The sequence below is a fragment of the Mobula hypostoma genome, chromosome 9 (genome assembly GCF_963921235.1).
Source record: "Mobula hypostoma chromosome 9, sMobHyp1.1, whole genome shotgun sequence".
Classification (NCBI taxonomy): Eukaryota; Metazoa; Chordata; class Chondrichthyes; order Myliobatiformes; family Myliobatidae; genus Mobula; species Mobula hypostoma.
This window is the reverse complement of record NC_086105.1, coordinates 145,937,961-145,953,629: the sequence shown is the minus strand read 5'-3', so window position 1 is coordinate 145,953,629 and position 15,669 is coordinate 145,937,961. Positions and strand designations below refer to the sequence as shown.

Here is a 15,669-nt window from a genome sequence, read left to right as displayed (position 1 = left end):
TATCTGTCCAATTCTTTCTGCAGACTTCCTCAACATTACTTGCCTCTCCACCAATCTCTGCAAACTTGACCACAAATTCCATTAGCCAGATTGCTAACATATAATGTGAAAAGTAGTCCCAACAGCGGTCCTTGTGGAACACTACTAGTCACTGGGAGCCAACTGGCAAAGACCTCCTTTATTCCCACTCTTTGCCTTCTGCCGATCAGTCAATCTTCTGTCCATGCTAAACAGATTCTATAGATGCTGGAAAACTTGAGCAACCCACACAAAATGCTGGAGGAACTCCAGGCCAGGCAGCATCTATGGAGAGGAATAAACAGTCAGCCTTTTGGGCTGACACCCTTCATTAGGACTTCGACTTTCTCCCACTTCTTTTTGTGCACATTGGTTTAATCCATGCTAGTATCTTTTTGGAAATACCATCCACTCTAATCATGAATCCACTTTGTAGTTTAAACATGACAGATAGTAGAAATCAAAATTAAAGTTCAAAGTATGTATATGTCACCATGTACTATCCTGAGATTCATTTTCTTGAGGACATTCACAGTAGATACAAAGCAACGCAACTGAATCAACGAAAAGCTACACGCTAAGATGGACAAACAACCAAGCTACAAAAGGCAAACTGTGCAAATACAAAAATAAATAAACAAGCAATAAATAATATTAGGAATGAGTTGTAGAGTACTTGAAAAGTGAGACTATAGATTGTGGAGTCAGTTTGGTGTTGAGGTGAGTGAAGTTATCCGCTTTGGTTCAGGAGCCTGATGGTTGAGGGGTAATAAATTCAGTTACTCTTTAGGAGGATAATCTGCAATTAAAACAAAATGCTACAAATACTTTAGTAGTGGAGAGTGAACGAGTTAACCTTTTAATGTTGATGTATAAATTCTTTTGAAACTTTAACCCTTTCCCTTCCTGCAGACTTTGAGTACCTCCATTTTCTATTTTAAGTTTGTTTAACCCACCTGTGCTTTTGGAGATGTGCATCTCTGTAACGTCATCATCGAGCTTAAGTCAGGGACCACAGAAATCTCAGCCTTCATGTGTCCATATCAAAATATCTTTTACCCCAACCCCCCATCACCCCACCATTGCTCAAAGTTGAAGGCCTAATGCCTACAAGTGTGAGGGGTATAGATAGGGTAAATGCAAGCAGGCTTTCCGCACAGAGGTTGGGTGAGACTACAACTCTAGGTCATGGGTTAAGGGTGAAAGGTGAAATGATTAAGGGGAACATGAGGCAGAACTTCACTTGGAGGAAGGTGAGAGTGTGGAACAAACTGTGCAAATACAAAGAAAAGGAAATAACTATTACTGAGAACATGAGTTGTGGAATCCTTTAAGTGAGTCAGATTGTGGTATTGATTCAGTGTTTGGGTAGGTGCACCTGTCCACACCAGTTCAGGAGCCTGGTGGTTGAAGGGTAATAACTGTTCCTGAACTTGGTGGTGTTGGACCTAAGGCTTCTGTATCTCCTTGATGGCAGCAGTAAGAAGAGAGCATGGCCTAGATAGTGGGAGTCTTTGATAGATGCTGTCTTCTTGTGGTGGAGAGGGATTTTTCCTGTGTTGGGCTTTGAGATGAATTCTTACAGAATTTTGAATGAGTGTGGTAAGTATGTATTTGTGATCTATTGCATGATACTAATTTCTAAAAGAAACAGCACTTTTTAAAGTCATGGATCAAAGACCTGGGAATTTAGAAGTGTGACGGTTAGTGCGATGCTAATACAGCTGGGGCATTCTGGAGTTCAGAGTTCATTCCCAGTGCTGCTCTGTAAGGAGTACATCCACCCCGCAGAACGCATGTGCTTTCCCCAGATGCTCTGGTTTCCACCCACAATCCAAAGACATTCCATGAAGATTAATTGACCGCTGTAGATCGTCCTATGATTGGGTTAGGGTTAATTGTGTTTGTTAGGGATTGCTGGGTTGAAAGGGCCTACTCTGCGCAGTATTGCTAAATAATAAAAACATTCAGCCAGTTTTCCTTGACGTGATGTTGTGCAGAAAAGCTGAGTAGGCAATTAACAATAGCAAAGTTCAAAGTAAATTTATTTTTAAAGTACATACATACAGTACACACTACGTCACCAATCTGAGTGCTCCTTTGAGATTCATTTTCTTGCAAGCATTCACAGAACAAAGAAATACCATAGAATCAATGGGACGAAAACTACACACAAGGACTTGCAAACAAATGATGTGAATCAGAAGACGATCTCTGCAAATACAATAATAAATAGGGAGAATGTGACTTGTAGAGTCCTTGATGAGGGATGAGGTTGACAAGGATGGAATATTGTAGTTGAGAATGCAACATGAGCTCCAATAGCTATAGCACTGTGCATGTATATAGTTAGGGAGCCTAAGACTTTTGCACGGTACTGTATTTGTCAACATGGAGCGGAGAGCGAGTTTGTAAATCTGGCAGGAGCAAGGGATGTTGGGAATGGTGAGGATGGAGCGGAAGGAATGTGGGACAGGTGGCAGAGGAGAAGTGCTGGGGGGTGGGGATAGTCATAGTCATAGTCATTGTCATACTTTATTGATCCCGGGGGAAATTGGTTTTTGTTACAGTTGCACCATAAATAATTAAATATTAATAAAACCATAAATAATTAAATAGTAATATGTAAATTATGCCAGGAAATAAGTCCAGGACCAGCCTATTGGCTCAGGGTGTCTGACCCTCCAAGGGAGGAGTTGTAAAGTTTGATGGCCACAGGCAGGAATGACTTCCTATGACGCTCCGTGTTGCATCACGGTGGAATGAGTCTCTGGCTGAATGTACTCCTGTGCCCACCCAGTACATTATGCAGTGGATGGGAGACATTATCCAAGATGGCATGCAACTTAGACAGCATCCTCTTTTCAGACACCACTGTGAGAGAGTCCAGTTCCATCCCCACAACATCACTGGCCTTACGAATGAGTTTGTTGATTCTGTTGATGTCTGCTACCCTCAGCCCGCTGCCCCAGCACACAACAGCAAACATGATCGCACTGGCCACCACAGACTCGTAGAACATCCTCAGCATTGTCTGACAGATGTTAAAGGACCTCAGTCTCCTCAGGAAATAGACGGCTCTGACCCTTCTTGTAGACAGCCTCAGTGTTCTTTGACCAGACCAGTAACCAGACCCGTCCAGCGGATGATGCAGGTGCAGGTACACCCAGCCATAGAAACCATAGAAAAACTACAGCACAGAAACAGGCCTTTTGGCCCTTCTTGGCTGTGCTGAACCATTTTCTGCCTAGTCCCTCTGACCTGCACACGGACCATATCCCTCCATACACCTCCCATCCATGTACCTGCCCAATTTATTCTTAAATGTTAAAAAAGAACCCACATTTACCACCTCATCTGGCAGCTCATTCCACACTCCCACCACTGTGTGAAGAAGCCCCCCCCTAATGTTCCCTTTAAACTTTCCCCCTTCACCCTTAATCCATGCCCTCTGGTTTATTTCTCCCCTTGCCTCAGTGGAAAAAGCCTGCTTGCATTCACTCTATCTATATCCACCATAATTTTATATACCTCTATCCCCTCATTCTTCTACGCTCCAGGGAATAAAGTCCTAACCTATTCAACCTTTCTCTGTAACTGAGTTTCTCAAGTCCCGGCAACATCCTTGTAAACCTTCTCTGCACTCTTTCAACCTTATTTATATCCTTCCTGTAATTTGGTGACCAAAACTGAACACAATACTTCAGATTCGGCCTTACCAATGCCTTATACAACCTCATCATAACATTCCAGCTCTTATACTCAATACTTTGATTAATAAAGGCCAATGTACCAAAAGCTCTCTTTACGACCCTATCTACCTGTGACGCCACTTTTAGGGAATTTTGTATCTGTATTCCCAGATCCCTCTGTTCTACTGCACTCCTCAGTGCCTTACCATCTACCCTGTATGTTCTACCTTGGTTTGTCCTTCCAAAGTGCAATACCTCACACTTGTCTGTATTAAACTCCATCTGCCATTTTTCAGCCCATTTTTCCAGCTGGTCCAAATCCCTCTGCAAGCTTTGAAAACCTTCCTCACTGCCCACTACACCTCCAATCTTTGTATCATCAGCAAATTTGCTGATCCAGTTTACCACATTATCATCCAGATCATTGATATAGATGACAAATAACAATGGACCCAGCATTCATCCCTGTGGCACACCACTAGTCACAGGCCTCCACTCAGAGAAGCAATTCTCTACTACCACTCTTTGGCTTCTTCCATTGAGCCAATGTCTAATCCAATTTACCACCTCTCCATGTATACCTAGTGACTGAATTTTCCTAACTAACCTCCCATGCGGGACCTTGTCAAAGTCCATGTAGACAACATCCACTGCCTTCCCTTCATCCACTTTCCTGGTAACCTCCTCGAAAAACTCCGATAGATTGGTCAAACATGACCTACCACGCACAAGGCCATGTTGACTCTCCCTAATAAGTCCCTGTCTATCCAAATGCTTGTAGATTCTGTCTCTTAGTACTCCCTCCAATAACTTGCCCACTACCGACGTCAAACATACCGGCCTATAATTTCCCGGATTACTTTTTGATCCTTTTTTAAACAACGGAACAACATGAGCCATTCTCCAATCCTCCAGCACCTCACCCGTAGACACCGACATTTTAAATATATCTGCCAGGGCCCCTGCAATTTCAACATTAGTCTCCTTCAAGGTCCGAGGGAATACCCTGTCAGGTCTTGGGGATTTATCCACTTAATTTGCCTCAAGATAGCAAGCACCTCCTCCTTTTCAATTTGTACAGTTTCCATGATCTCACTACTTGTTTCCATTAATTCCATAGACTTCATGCCAGTTTCCTTAGTAAATACAGACGCAAAAAAAACCATTTAAGATCTCCCCCATTTCTTTTGGTTCCGCCCATAGCCGACCACTCTGATCTTCAAGAGGACCAATTTTATCCCTTACAATCCTTTTACTCTTAATATACCTGTAAAAGCTCTTTGGATTATCCTTCACTTTGACTGCCAAGGCAACCTCATGTCTTTTAGCCCTCCTGATTTCTTTCTTAAGTATTTTCTTGCACTTTTTATACTCCTCAAGCACTTCATTTACTCTCTGTTTCCTATACATGTCATACAACTCACTCTTCTTCTTTATCAGAGTTGCAATATCCCTTGAGAACCAAGGTTCCTTATTCCTATTCATTTTGCCTTTAATCCTGACAGGAATGTACAAGCTCTGTACTCTCAAAATTTCTCCTTTGAAGGCTTCCCACTTACCGATCACATCCTTACCAGAGAACAACCTGTCCCAATCCACGCTTTTTAGATCCTTTCTCATTTCTTCAAATTTGGCCTTCTTCCAGTTTAGAACCTCAACCCTAGGACCAGATCTATCTTTATCCATGATCAAGTTGAAACTAATGGTGTTATGAATACTGGAACCAAAGTGCTCCCCTACACACACTTCCGTCACTTGTCCTAACTCATTTCCTAATAGGAGATCTAATATTGCATCCCCTCTAGTTGGTACCTCTATATATTGATTTAGAAAACTTTTCTGAACACATTTTACAAGCTCTAACCCATCTAGACCCCTAACAGTATGGGAGTCCCAATCAATATATGGAAAATTAAAATCCCCTACCACCACAACTTCGTTTCCTGCAGTTGCCTGCTATCTCTCTGCAGATTTGCTCCTCCAATTCCCGCTGACTATTGGGTGGTCTGTAATACAATCCCACTAATGTGGCCATACCTTTCCTGTTTCTCAGCTCCACCCATAAGGACTCAGTAGACAAGCCCTCTAATCTGTCCTGCCTGAGCACTGCTGTAACATTTTCCCTGACAAGCAATGCTACCCCCCCCACCTTTCATTCCTCTGCCTCGATCACATCTGAAACATCGGAACCCTGGAATATTAAGCTGCCAGTCCTGCCCCTCCTGTAGCCAAGTTTCACTAATTGCTATAACGTCATAATTCCACGTGTCAATCCACGCCCTCAACTCATCCGCCTTCCCCGCAATACTCCTAGCATTGAAATATATACACCTCAGGAGATTTTTACCACCACTCACAACCTTTCTATCAGCGGATTTGCTTGAACTTTTAACATCATTTATTTTCACCCCAGCCCCACTGTCAGCGCTGGTACTCTGGTTCCCATCCCTCTGCAAATCTAGTTTAAAGCCTCCCCAATAGCACTAACAAACCTCCCTGAAAGGATATTGGTCCCCTTGCAGTTCAAGTGTAACCCGTCTCTCTTGTACACCAGGCAAGGTTATTTGATTCCAAACAATTGGTTCATTGGTCATTTCAGAATGTCTCTCTGGTGCTTCCCGCTCCCTCCCCTCTCCCTGTCCCCTTCCCACTCTCAGTCCACAATAGAGACCCATAATAGAATCAGCTTCATCATCACTCACATGTATCATGAAATCTGTTTTTTTGGGGGGGGGGCCGCGGCTGGTACATTGCATTGGAATACATAAAATTAGTAAGTACTGTTCAAAACTCTGAGGCTCCCTAGATATATAATATATACACACACATATACATACACCTAAGATTATTGCACAGTGCTATGCATTCCAAAGGGACACACCACAATGGTAAAATAGTAGAATGGTGTGTTATTATGGAGCTGGCTGTTCATAGATAAACACACACTCCTAGCCTGTTCTAATAAAAGAAGTCGTCCCCATCAAAATTGGTGATCACTGTGTACTAATACGTAAGAAAACTGCCTGCAGCATGCTTGCAATTGAGCGCATTCTGTCTGCCCAGAGGAACATAGTACTTTCAGAATGTTTTTCTCAAATTATTAGATTGCAGTGGTAAAAATAACCTTTGGCAAGTCAATAGAGCAATGTGACTTCATGGACTCTCTTGGGAGGTTGACTTGAGTACAGCAATCAATGAACAATAATGAACAAACAAAACACCACGTTAGCTCGTAATCCATACTTCAGAGTTTATTGACCATGCGTCAGCTCCTTGAGGTTTAAGTTCTGTCTTTTCTTTTTGTATTGCAACAGCAACAGACGCGTCCCAATCTCTCCAACCAGGTTTTGCCCAGCGAGCTCCGAGAGCAGCTTCAGAGGAAGCTCGGGGAACTGGAAAGTCAGCTCCTGAACAAAGTCTCTGAACTTGAAGATGAGAAGTACCTGCTTCTGAATGAGACGGCGGCACACCGTCACAAGACTGAGTCAGTACTCAATGCTTTGCATGAAAGGGTTACTGAGCTGGAGAAAGGTATGAAGCAGACAAAACTGATGGCTGACTCTTGTATTACTTTACAATAATGTATAGTTGGACTGAGAATCAGTTTTTTTTAATTACAAAGTTAAAGAAAACTCTTAATCTTTGAAAACTATTGGATGAAATAAAATTTTAAAAGCCCCATGCAAAATATATCTACAATGCAGTACCACAGTCACAAGCAAGAACATCATCTTAACCCCGAATCCGAATCAATTTATTATCACTGACAGTTTTCAATACATTATAGTAAGAAATATATGTGTGTTTAACTTTATGTATTGCACTGTACTGCTGCCACAAAAAAAAAAATTTCATGACGTATGTGGGCGATGATAAACCTGATTCTGATATGGCTCTCTATTGTGGTCTGAGAATGGGAAGGGGTCAGGGAGAGTGGATTCATGGTTGGGAAAAGGGGAAGGAAGAGGGGAGGGAGCAGGAAGCACCAGAGAGGTGTTCTGTAATGATCAATAAACTAATTGTCTGGAATCAAATTACTTTGCCTGGTGTCTCAGGGCTGGGTGTCTGCAACCATTCCACCCCCTGACCTCTGGCATTCCTTCTCTGCCACCTGTCCCACATCGCTGACTCTAAACCCCAACCTGAGCTCTAACACACCTCGCTATCCCCCAAACCGTCCCTACGTACCAAATAAAGACAACTACGTCTGTGACATCTTGATGGAGTCCACAGCTCGATGCCACCCTGACATCCAGGTACAAGAGCAGCTTCTACCAATTATGCTGGGTAATAAAATTCTGATTTTGCTGTAATGTCCTCCTTTGCCAAATTAATAAATGAAATGTTTGGCCCTCTCTATGCCAGTTCAGGTCAATGGTGGGTCTCTACAAAGTAATGTGGTTAACTTTCTGGAGTGAAGGAGAGCTCCTTTCTTTCTCACCCACCCATTCACACACAAAACTGGCCCCAAGCCCAGGGCAGGTCTGGAGTCTCCTGCTCACAGGTATCAGGCCTCCAACTTTAAACATCAGATTCAGATTTATTTATCACGTGTACATGGAAATGTGCAGTGAAATACATCGTTTGGATAACAACCAACACACCCAAAGATGTGTTTTTGAACCAGAGAACCCAGCCTGCATGTGTCGCCATACATTCTGGCGCCAACATAGCATGCCCACAATGGTTGGCAAAACAGCACAGTTCACAGCAAGCAACAAGGCAGCAACAGCAAAACAAGCAAGAGGAAATCTGCAGATGCTGGAAATCCAAGTAACACACACAAAATGCTGGAGGAACTCAGCAGGCTAGGCAGCATCTGTGGGAAACTGGACAGTTGACGTTTCAGACCGAGAATCTTCAGCAGGACCCGGCCTAGTGTATACTCCCACCCCGCACCCCCCCCCCACCCATTCCCTCTCTGCCACCTACCCACACACCACACCATCTTCTAACCCCAGGACAGGTTGTACTAGCCTCCAGCTTCCATCGTTTTGCAGACACTGGGCCCCATCTTCCCCAGCAGACCCATAGAGATTCACAGTTGGGCCTTAAGTCAAATGGTCAAGACTTCGGGCTTCAATCTTTTTCTACATTTCTCCTGAAATACTACTTTGTTTCTTTAAACAAAATCCATACAAAACAACTTGCTCAATATCCTTTAATGTGTAAATCGTTCTTTGCTTATCGTCTTGTTCTCCACAGAGAGCAGTGGTTTTAACTCGCCCGACGATTTCAAGGTATCAATGCCTTTACAAACGAACTACCTGTATGCTAAGATTAAGAAGAGCCTTCCTGAAATGTACGCCTTCACCATCTGCATGTGGATTCGATCCAGACTGTCGTCCAGTATCGGAACACCATTCTCCTACGCTGTGACTGGGCAGTCAAATGAAATTGTGCTTATTGACTGGGGAAAGAATGCAATCGAATTACTCATTAATGACAAGGTGTGTATTGCTTCTCAGCCAATCACAGACATCCCACCCTGCAAAAACTCATTTCAGGGAGGTAGCACCATCAATTAGTGGGAGACTTCCGGGAGAGGTGGGATGTCTGCAATAGAGTAGCTCCTTAGCAGCTAGCCAGCTAGTTTAAATAACCTTAACTATTGCTAATGAATGAATGACACCTGTTAAACTCACCTCAACATGTCTTTTACAGTCTTAACCCACCATGGACAATAGAAAAGTCACTGTTGCAAACAGTGCAGTGAGCAACACTGTCATTGTTTTGACCCCTATTAGGCAGGGGTACACTTTAGTGTAGTCTGGGGTGACGTACGTTTTATATTTTTTTTGGAACACTCTGCCCCATGGCGCGCGCACGTGCACGCGCGCTCTCTGTCTCTCTTTGTCACTCGCATACTCTCAAGCGCTCTCGCTTGCTTTCGCTCGCTCTCAAAAAAATTGATTTCCATGATATCGTATATAATTTGCGGGCATCAGGGCACCACTATTAATATGCAGGAGACTCCCAGAACTTCCGGGAGAGGTGGGATGTCTGCAATCATTAACAGCTGCTGACTACCTTGCTGTTGATCGGTTGGCAGCTGAGGACTATGGGGGAGTGTCAGAACTTTGGGAGATGCCAGAGGTGGTTTTGCTGGCGTGGGCCTGGATGCTTTTAACTGGTTTTGCTCACCTTGATGTGAGAACTCATCTCTTAGGAAAGGCAGCTGAGATGATTACCCTTGCCAGGGTGGTGATAGAGGCAGGTACATTAGGAATATATGAAGTGTTTAGAGGAAAGTATAGGGGTAGCGTCCGTTAGTCTTGCGAGACCGTGGATCTGCGCCTGGAAAGTCTTCACTCTCCAGGGCGCAGGCCTGGGCAAGGTTGTATGGAAGACCAGCAGTTGCCCATGCTGCAACCCTCCCCTCTCCACGACACCAATGTTGTCCAAGGGAAGGGCATTACGACCCATACAGCTTGGCACCAGTGTCGTCGCAGAGCAATGTGTGATTAAGTGCCTTGCTCAAGGACACAACACATTCCCTCGGCTGGGGCTCGAACTCATGACCTTCAGATCACTAGTCCAATGCCTTAACCGCTTGGCCATGTGCCCAAACATAGGGGTAGCACACTTCTGGTAAAGGGGCTTTTGTCCATTTCTGGACAGCACTCTCATCTTTGGTCACCATCAGACACTCAGCTCTCACCTGTGGCTCCAAGTAGTCGTTCACTTGTGACAGTGACAGCACCCTGGCGTGCTGCATTGACAAACAGGCAAAACCAGGTGGTTTCAGACTCTGGCGAGATGGGGACATGCCTGTTCTAGCATGAGAAGTCAGCTCAGGCGGACTGGGCAGGTGAGAACTACAGTGAGACCCCACAGCCGGGAAGATTGTACCGCAATGTTCCATGGAGAGTGAAGGGCTTGACCATAAGACATGGGAGCAGAATTGGACCATCTGGCCCATCGAATCTGCTCCACCATTCAACCATGGCTGATCCTTTTTCCTATCTCCTCCTCAACCCCAGTTCCCGGCCTCCTCCTATGACTAAGCATAGAAGATGTCATGGTCATCCACTGCAACCAGGGAAGACCAAGATAATGATGCCTGTTCATATTGCTGGAGTCAGACCTCTGAGGTTGAGAGTTGAACTGCCCCAGTGCAACCTTTTCCACTTTAAAAAAACTCTCCTGCACCGGTCTCCTGTCATCGTCAGACACAACGGACCACCACCATAGGGGAGGATGTCAGAAGCAGGTGTTTTTACAGAGTGCTGGGTATGTGGCACATGCTGGTGGTAGAGGCAGATACATTGGGGGCATTTAAGAGGCACATGGATGAAAGTAAAATGGAGGACCGTGTGGGAGGGAAGCATTAGATTGATCTCGGAGTAGGTTAAAAGTCTGGCACAAGTTCGTGGGCCATAAGGCCTATTATATTCTATATTCTAATCAACAATCACCGTTTGCTGAGGTACTGCCCGATTAAAAGTTTCTCTGGCATTTTGCTGCCTCAGCCCTGAGTTCTGGAATTCTACCCAATCTCCCTGACTTTGTGATCTGTTCTGGTTTTTTGTAACTCACCACCGTAAAACTTATCTCTTTGACAATGTTTTGGCCCAAAACAATGCTTCTTGGTCACTGGAGCCACTGCACTACCCAAACTTTAATATGACTTTATTTCAGGCAAAAACACCACAAAGGGTTTTAATCTGCAAGCTAGACAAGGAATCAAATGGGTTGCTGGTGAGCCAGGCAGCGTCTGTGGAGGCTGAGTTCGGAACCACTGACCTTATCCAATGTATCACGCCCACAGGTAGCCCAGATGCCTATGGACATCAACGATGGCAAGTGGCACCACATCTGTGTAACGTGGACCACCAGAGATGGCATGTGGGAGGCTTATCAAGACGGCCAATTGCGTGGCACAGGAGAGAACCTGGCTCCTTGGCACCCAGTCAAAGCAGGCGGAGTCCTCATCCTGGGCCAGGAACAGGCAAGTGTCCCATCCAACCAACAACCACCCACCCCTATGATGGAGAGAGGTCTATATCAGGAGGGGAGGAGTCTATCAGTGGAGATCCTTAAGATGGGCAAATGTTGAGTGAAAGAGATCATGCCCAAAAAGTCACCTTGTTTTCTTTTGTATTTTGAAGATATTACATTTTAAGTAAACACGAGAGATTTTGCAGATGCTGGAAATCTTGAGCAACACACACACAGTTCTGGAGGAACTCAGCAGGTCAGGCAGCATCTATGGAGGAGAATTAACAGTCAACGTTTTGGACTGAGACCCTTCATCAGGATTGGAGGTCCACTATCCTCTCCTGTTAGTTACCTCCTTCTTTGGACCTTTAACTCTTCTACCTATCAGCTCCTAGCTTCTTACTTCATTCCCCCTTCCCCTCTCCCTCCCACCCACCCACCTTTCCCCTCACCTGGTCTCACCTGTTACCTGTTAGCTTGTACGCCATTCCCTCTACCCACCTTATCCTGGCTTCCCCTTTCCTTTTGAGCCCTAATGGCCAAAACCTCGATTGTTATTCTACTCTGTGGATGCTGCCTGACCTCCTGAGTTCCTCCAGCATTTGGTGTGTGATGTATCTACGGTAGTTGTTTTTTTTAAAACAGTCAGGGATGAATTAACACTTGGAGTGGTTTACTTGGAAATCTGCAAAACCTTTCCAAAAAGTTCCACATGAAAGATTTCTTGGGTTGAATATGTGAGTGGTTTTAGCCTGAAGTAGCAGTTTTTAACCTTGTGTCCATTACATTGGCCACCTTGCCATGTAAAGCAAGGAAGCTTTTATGGCATACTTCATCCTCACGGTTGTAATTAAGAAAAATATTCCACAGACAGCCACACAATTGGCTTCCTTGCTTTACATGGCAAGGTGGCCAATGTAATGGACACAAGGCTGAAAACTGCTACTTCATGAATTATGGATGGTACTAGTGTGAGCAGAGTGCTGGAGGAATTGATGTTGAAATTGCAGTTGTTTTTAATTTACATTAATGTATTAACTATTTAAGATATTCTGGGGTTGGGTCAGTGTGAGAACCAGCTTGACTGAGCAAGCCTGTATTTATTTGTTAGAGATGAACAAGGTGGATCACTGGGCCATTTAGGAAAGCCAATCATATTGATAGGTCTGGAGTGACATAGGCCAGATTGGGCAAGGATGGAATGTTCCCCTCCTATAGAGTAAAGGATTGGTTAAGTTTGTTCTTACAAGTTGCTACCAACATAATATGCCTTTAAATTATTTGAACAATTACCCTTTGTGTAGGTGGTTTAGCAGGAGATCAGGGAGTAGTGAGAGGGAATAGGTATCCCTTAACTAAATGGGGAATGGGATTGCTCTGAGGGCTGGCAGTGACTTGATGGGCCAAATAGTCCCTTTCAATGTCATAAGAAAACATGAAAAATATGAATAATGAAGTATTGCATGTTTAAAAATTCTTCAGATGGAAAAAGTTCAACTTGTAAAGATCAGAAAGCAAGTGTATTTTTGTCAAGAAAGATAGAATATTAAATTAGGGTTTAACATCTGTTCAATTGTTTAAACTTAAGCCAAAATAAGATCTTAAGTAAACACAACTTTTACTATGTAAAATAAGATTTTAGCAGCTGGAGGCAAATAGAGAGGACCGTTTCAAAATGCTGCTATTGTGAACTTAGAGGTGAGCTATTAACAGCTCAAAAAATGGGAGCTAGAGTTGGCTATTTAATCTCGTGTCTACTCTGCCACTGGATAAGATAGTATCCAATTTATACCTTTTTAATTTACAAGATTTTGGTATGCAAAGAAATAGAAATAAGGCACAGTGTCTCCCCGAATCTTGCCTTGGGATCTATTGCCTCATGGAATTGAGTATTTCAAAGATTTAAAACTTTTGGCATTAAGAAACTTCTCATCTCAGTCCTGAATGGCGGGCATCATCTTCTGAGACCATACCCCCTTCTTCTAAAGTGCATGTGACAAATAAAGCCAGTCTGTAAATCTAATGTAGACAATCTGTAAACCTTCACCCTAATGTAGACAAGTGATAAACCAAAGCCCAGGCTCACTTCAGTGAGGGCGAACATGTCATCTGGTTTGGAGAGGCTGTAGAAACCTGAATGTTAATGTGTTTTCTTCTTCTTCAGGACTCGGTTGGAGGGAGGTTCGATGCATCACAGGCATTTGTTGGTGAACTGAGTCACTTCAACATCTGGGACCACATTCTCATGTCCGATGTTATCCGGAGCATAGCCAACTGTTCTGCCAACCTGGCCGGCAACGTCATTCCCTGGGTTGACAACAACGTGGACGCGTTCGGTGGAGCAACCAAGTTGCCACTGGAGACCTGCCGGGAGCGCTTGGTTAGTTCCTGATCGCCATGAGGATTCACATAAGTGCCCCTTTTTGTTTAGTACAGATAACTTTCTGTGATTTGGTTAAAAGTGTACCGGTTTCCCAGTCCCATCTTCACATCTTGGGAAGGAGCAATGATTGTGATATTTTGTGTCTTAATATCTCAGTAACTCTGCCAGCCGTGTCCCATTAGGTAGCATTCTCTGCATTGAGTCAATGGTCCCAGGTACAGGAACCACACCAGAGACCTGAGCACCACACCACAGTAATGGGTGATTCTGAGATACTTCTCATCCCTCAAGTGGACTTGTAAGATTCCACAATAGTGTATTTGAAGAGCAGGGGAGATCTCAGTGACCTGGTTTCTAGCTGATCTGTCAATGTTTTAAAAAGTAGATCCGTCAGTTAGTGTACTGTTGTAAGAGAGCTTGTTGTGTACACCTTCACTCGTTACTTCAAAAGGTAATTTGTGAATTACAGAAATTTTTGGGATCATTTGCAGTAGTGAAAGGCATTACAGAAATTGGAATAAGACACGCACAATGATGGAGGAACTCAGCAGGTCTGTGGAGAGGAATAAATGAGACTTTGTCCTGTTGAAGCGTCTCTGCTCATGACATTGATAATTCTGGCAACTTTTACTCCCTTCTCTCTTTTTCCATTCTCCATTCTGGCTCCCATTCTTTTCTCCTCACCTACCTATCACCTCCATCTGGTTCCCCTCCTCCTCTCCTTGCTCCCATAGTCCACTCTCCTGTCAGATTCCTTCTTCAGCCCTTCCACCGATCATATCCCAGCTTCTTACTTCATCGCCTCTCTCCACCTCACCTGGTCCCATCTATTGCCTGCCAGCTTGTATTACTTCCTCTTCCCTCCACCACCACCATCTTAATCTGCTTCTTTCTCCCTGCCTTTCCAGTCCTGATGAAGGAACTTGGCCTGAAACATTGACTGTTTATTCCTCTTCATCGATGCTGCCTGATCTGAGTTCCTTCAGCATTTTGTGTGTGTGTGTGTGTGTGTGTCACTTTGTATGCCTGATCCTACCTTCAGATGCTGACTGACCTGTGGTGCATTGCCCTCTTGCTACAGACTCTTTCCAACATTTGCCATTTCCCAGCTTGGGCACAAGCCTCCTGGAAAAATTCTGCAGGCACTCTTTTCTGGTATAGATCTTGATCAACAAATTAAGTAACTCTTTCACAATTGTCTTATTGCTGGAAAGAGGTTCATTATTTTGTTTCAAGGTTATGTTGCAAGAGTATCTGTTGGAATACAGAGAGCAAAAAGAGAACCATTTTTTTTCCCTCACTGGAATAACAATTTCAAAGAATCTTTTCATAAGCTTCATTGAAATCACTTCTAGCTGATCTACAGAGAGCCAGACTTACAGTAAATGTTTTATTGAGTTTAAATGGCCTTACTGAGTAATTTGTGCTTACCTTGGGTTGGGAAGAAATAACATTCAGCAAACTTTAAAAGTTCAACCCTGCGTGTTCTTCCTTTGTGCCACTGTTCACTTTTCTAAAAAAAAGTTTCGAGAAACAGAGTTCTAAGGTTGTGGTAATTGAAATAGTTATTTTCTTAGTGTTTATGGTGTAGAAAATAGCCCTGCAGCCCTGGATGTCTATGCCAAATAAGAAATA

At 43.8% G+C, this 15,669-nt stretch overlaps 1 protein-coding gene across 1 annotated transcript in view; it reads left to right on the top strand.

The window, feature by feature from the left end:
• LOC134351414 (neuronal pentraxin-2-like) overlaps window positions 1–14,043 on the top strand; it is a 31,212-nt gene extending 17,169 nt beyond the window's left edge. The window contains exons 2-5 of the mRNA XM_063057516.1: window positions 7,025–7,241; window positions 8,916–9,160; window positions 11,482–11,661; window positions 13,816–14,043. Of these exons, the coding sequence (XP_062913586.1) occupies window positions 7,025–7,241; window positions 8,916–9,160; window positions 11,482–11,661; window positions 13,816–14,043 (870 nt within the window). The remainder of the gene's footprint in view (window positions 1–7,024; window positions 7,242–8,915; window positions 9,161–11,481; window positions 11,662–13,815) is intronic.
• The last annotated feature ends 1,626 nt before the right edge of the window (window positions 14,044–15,669 follow it).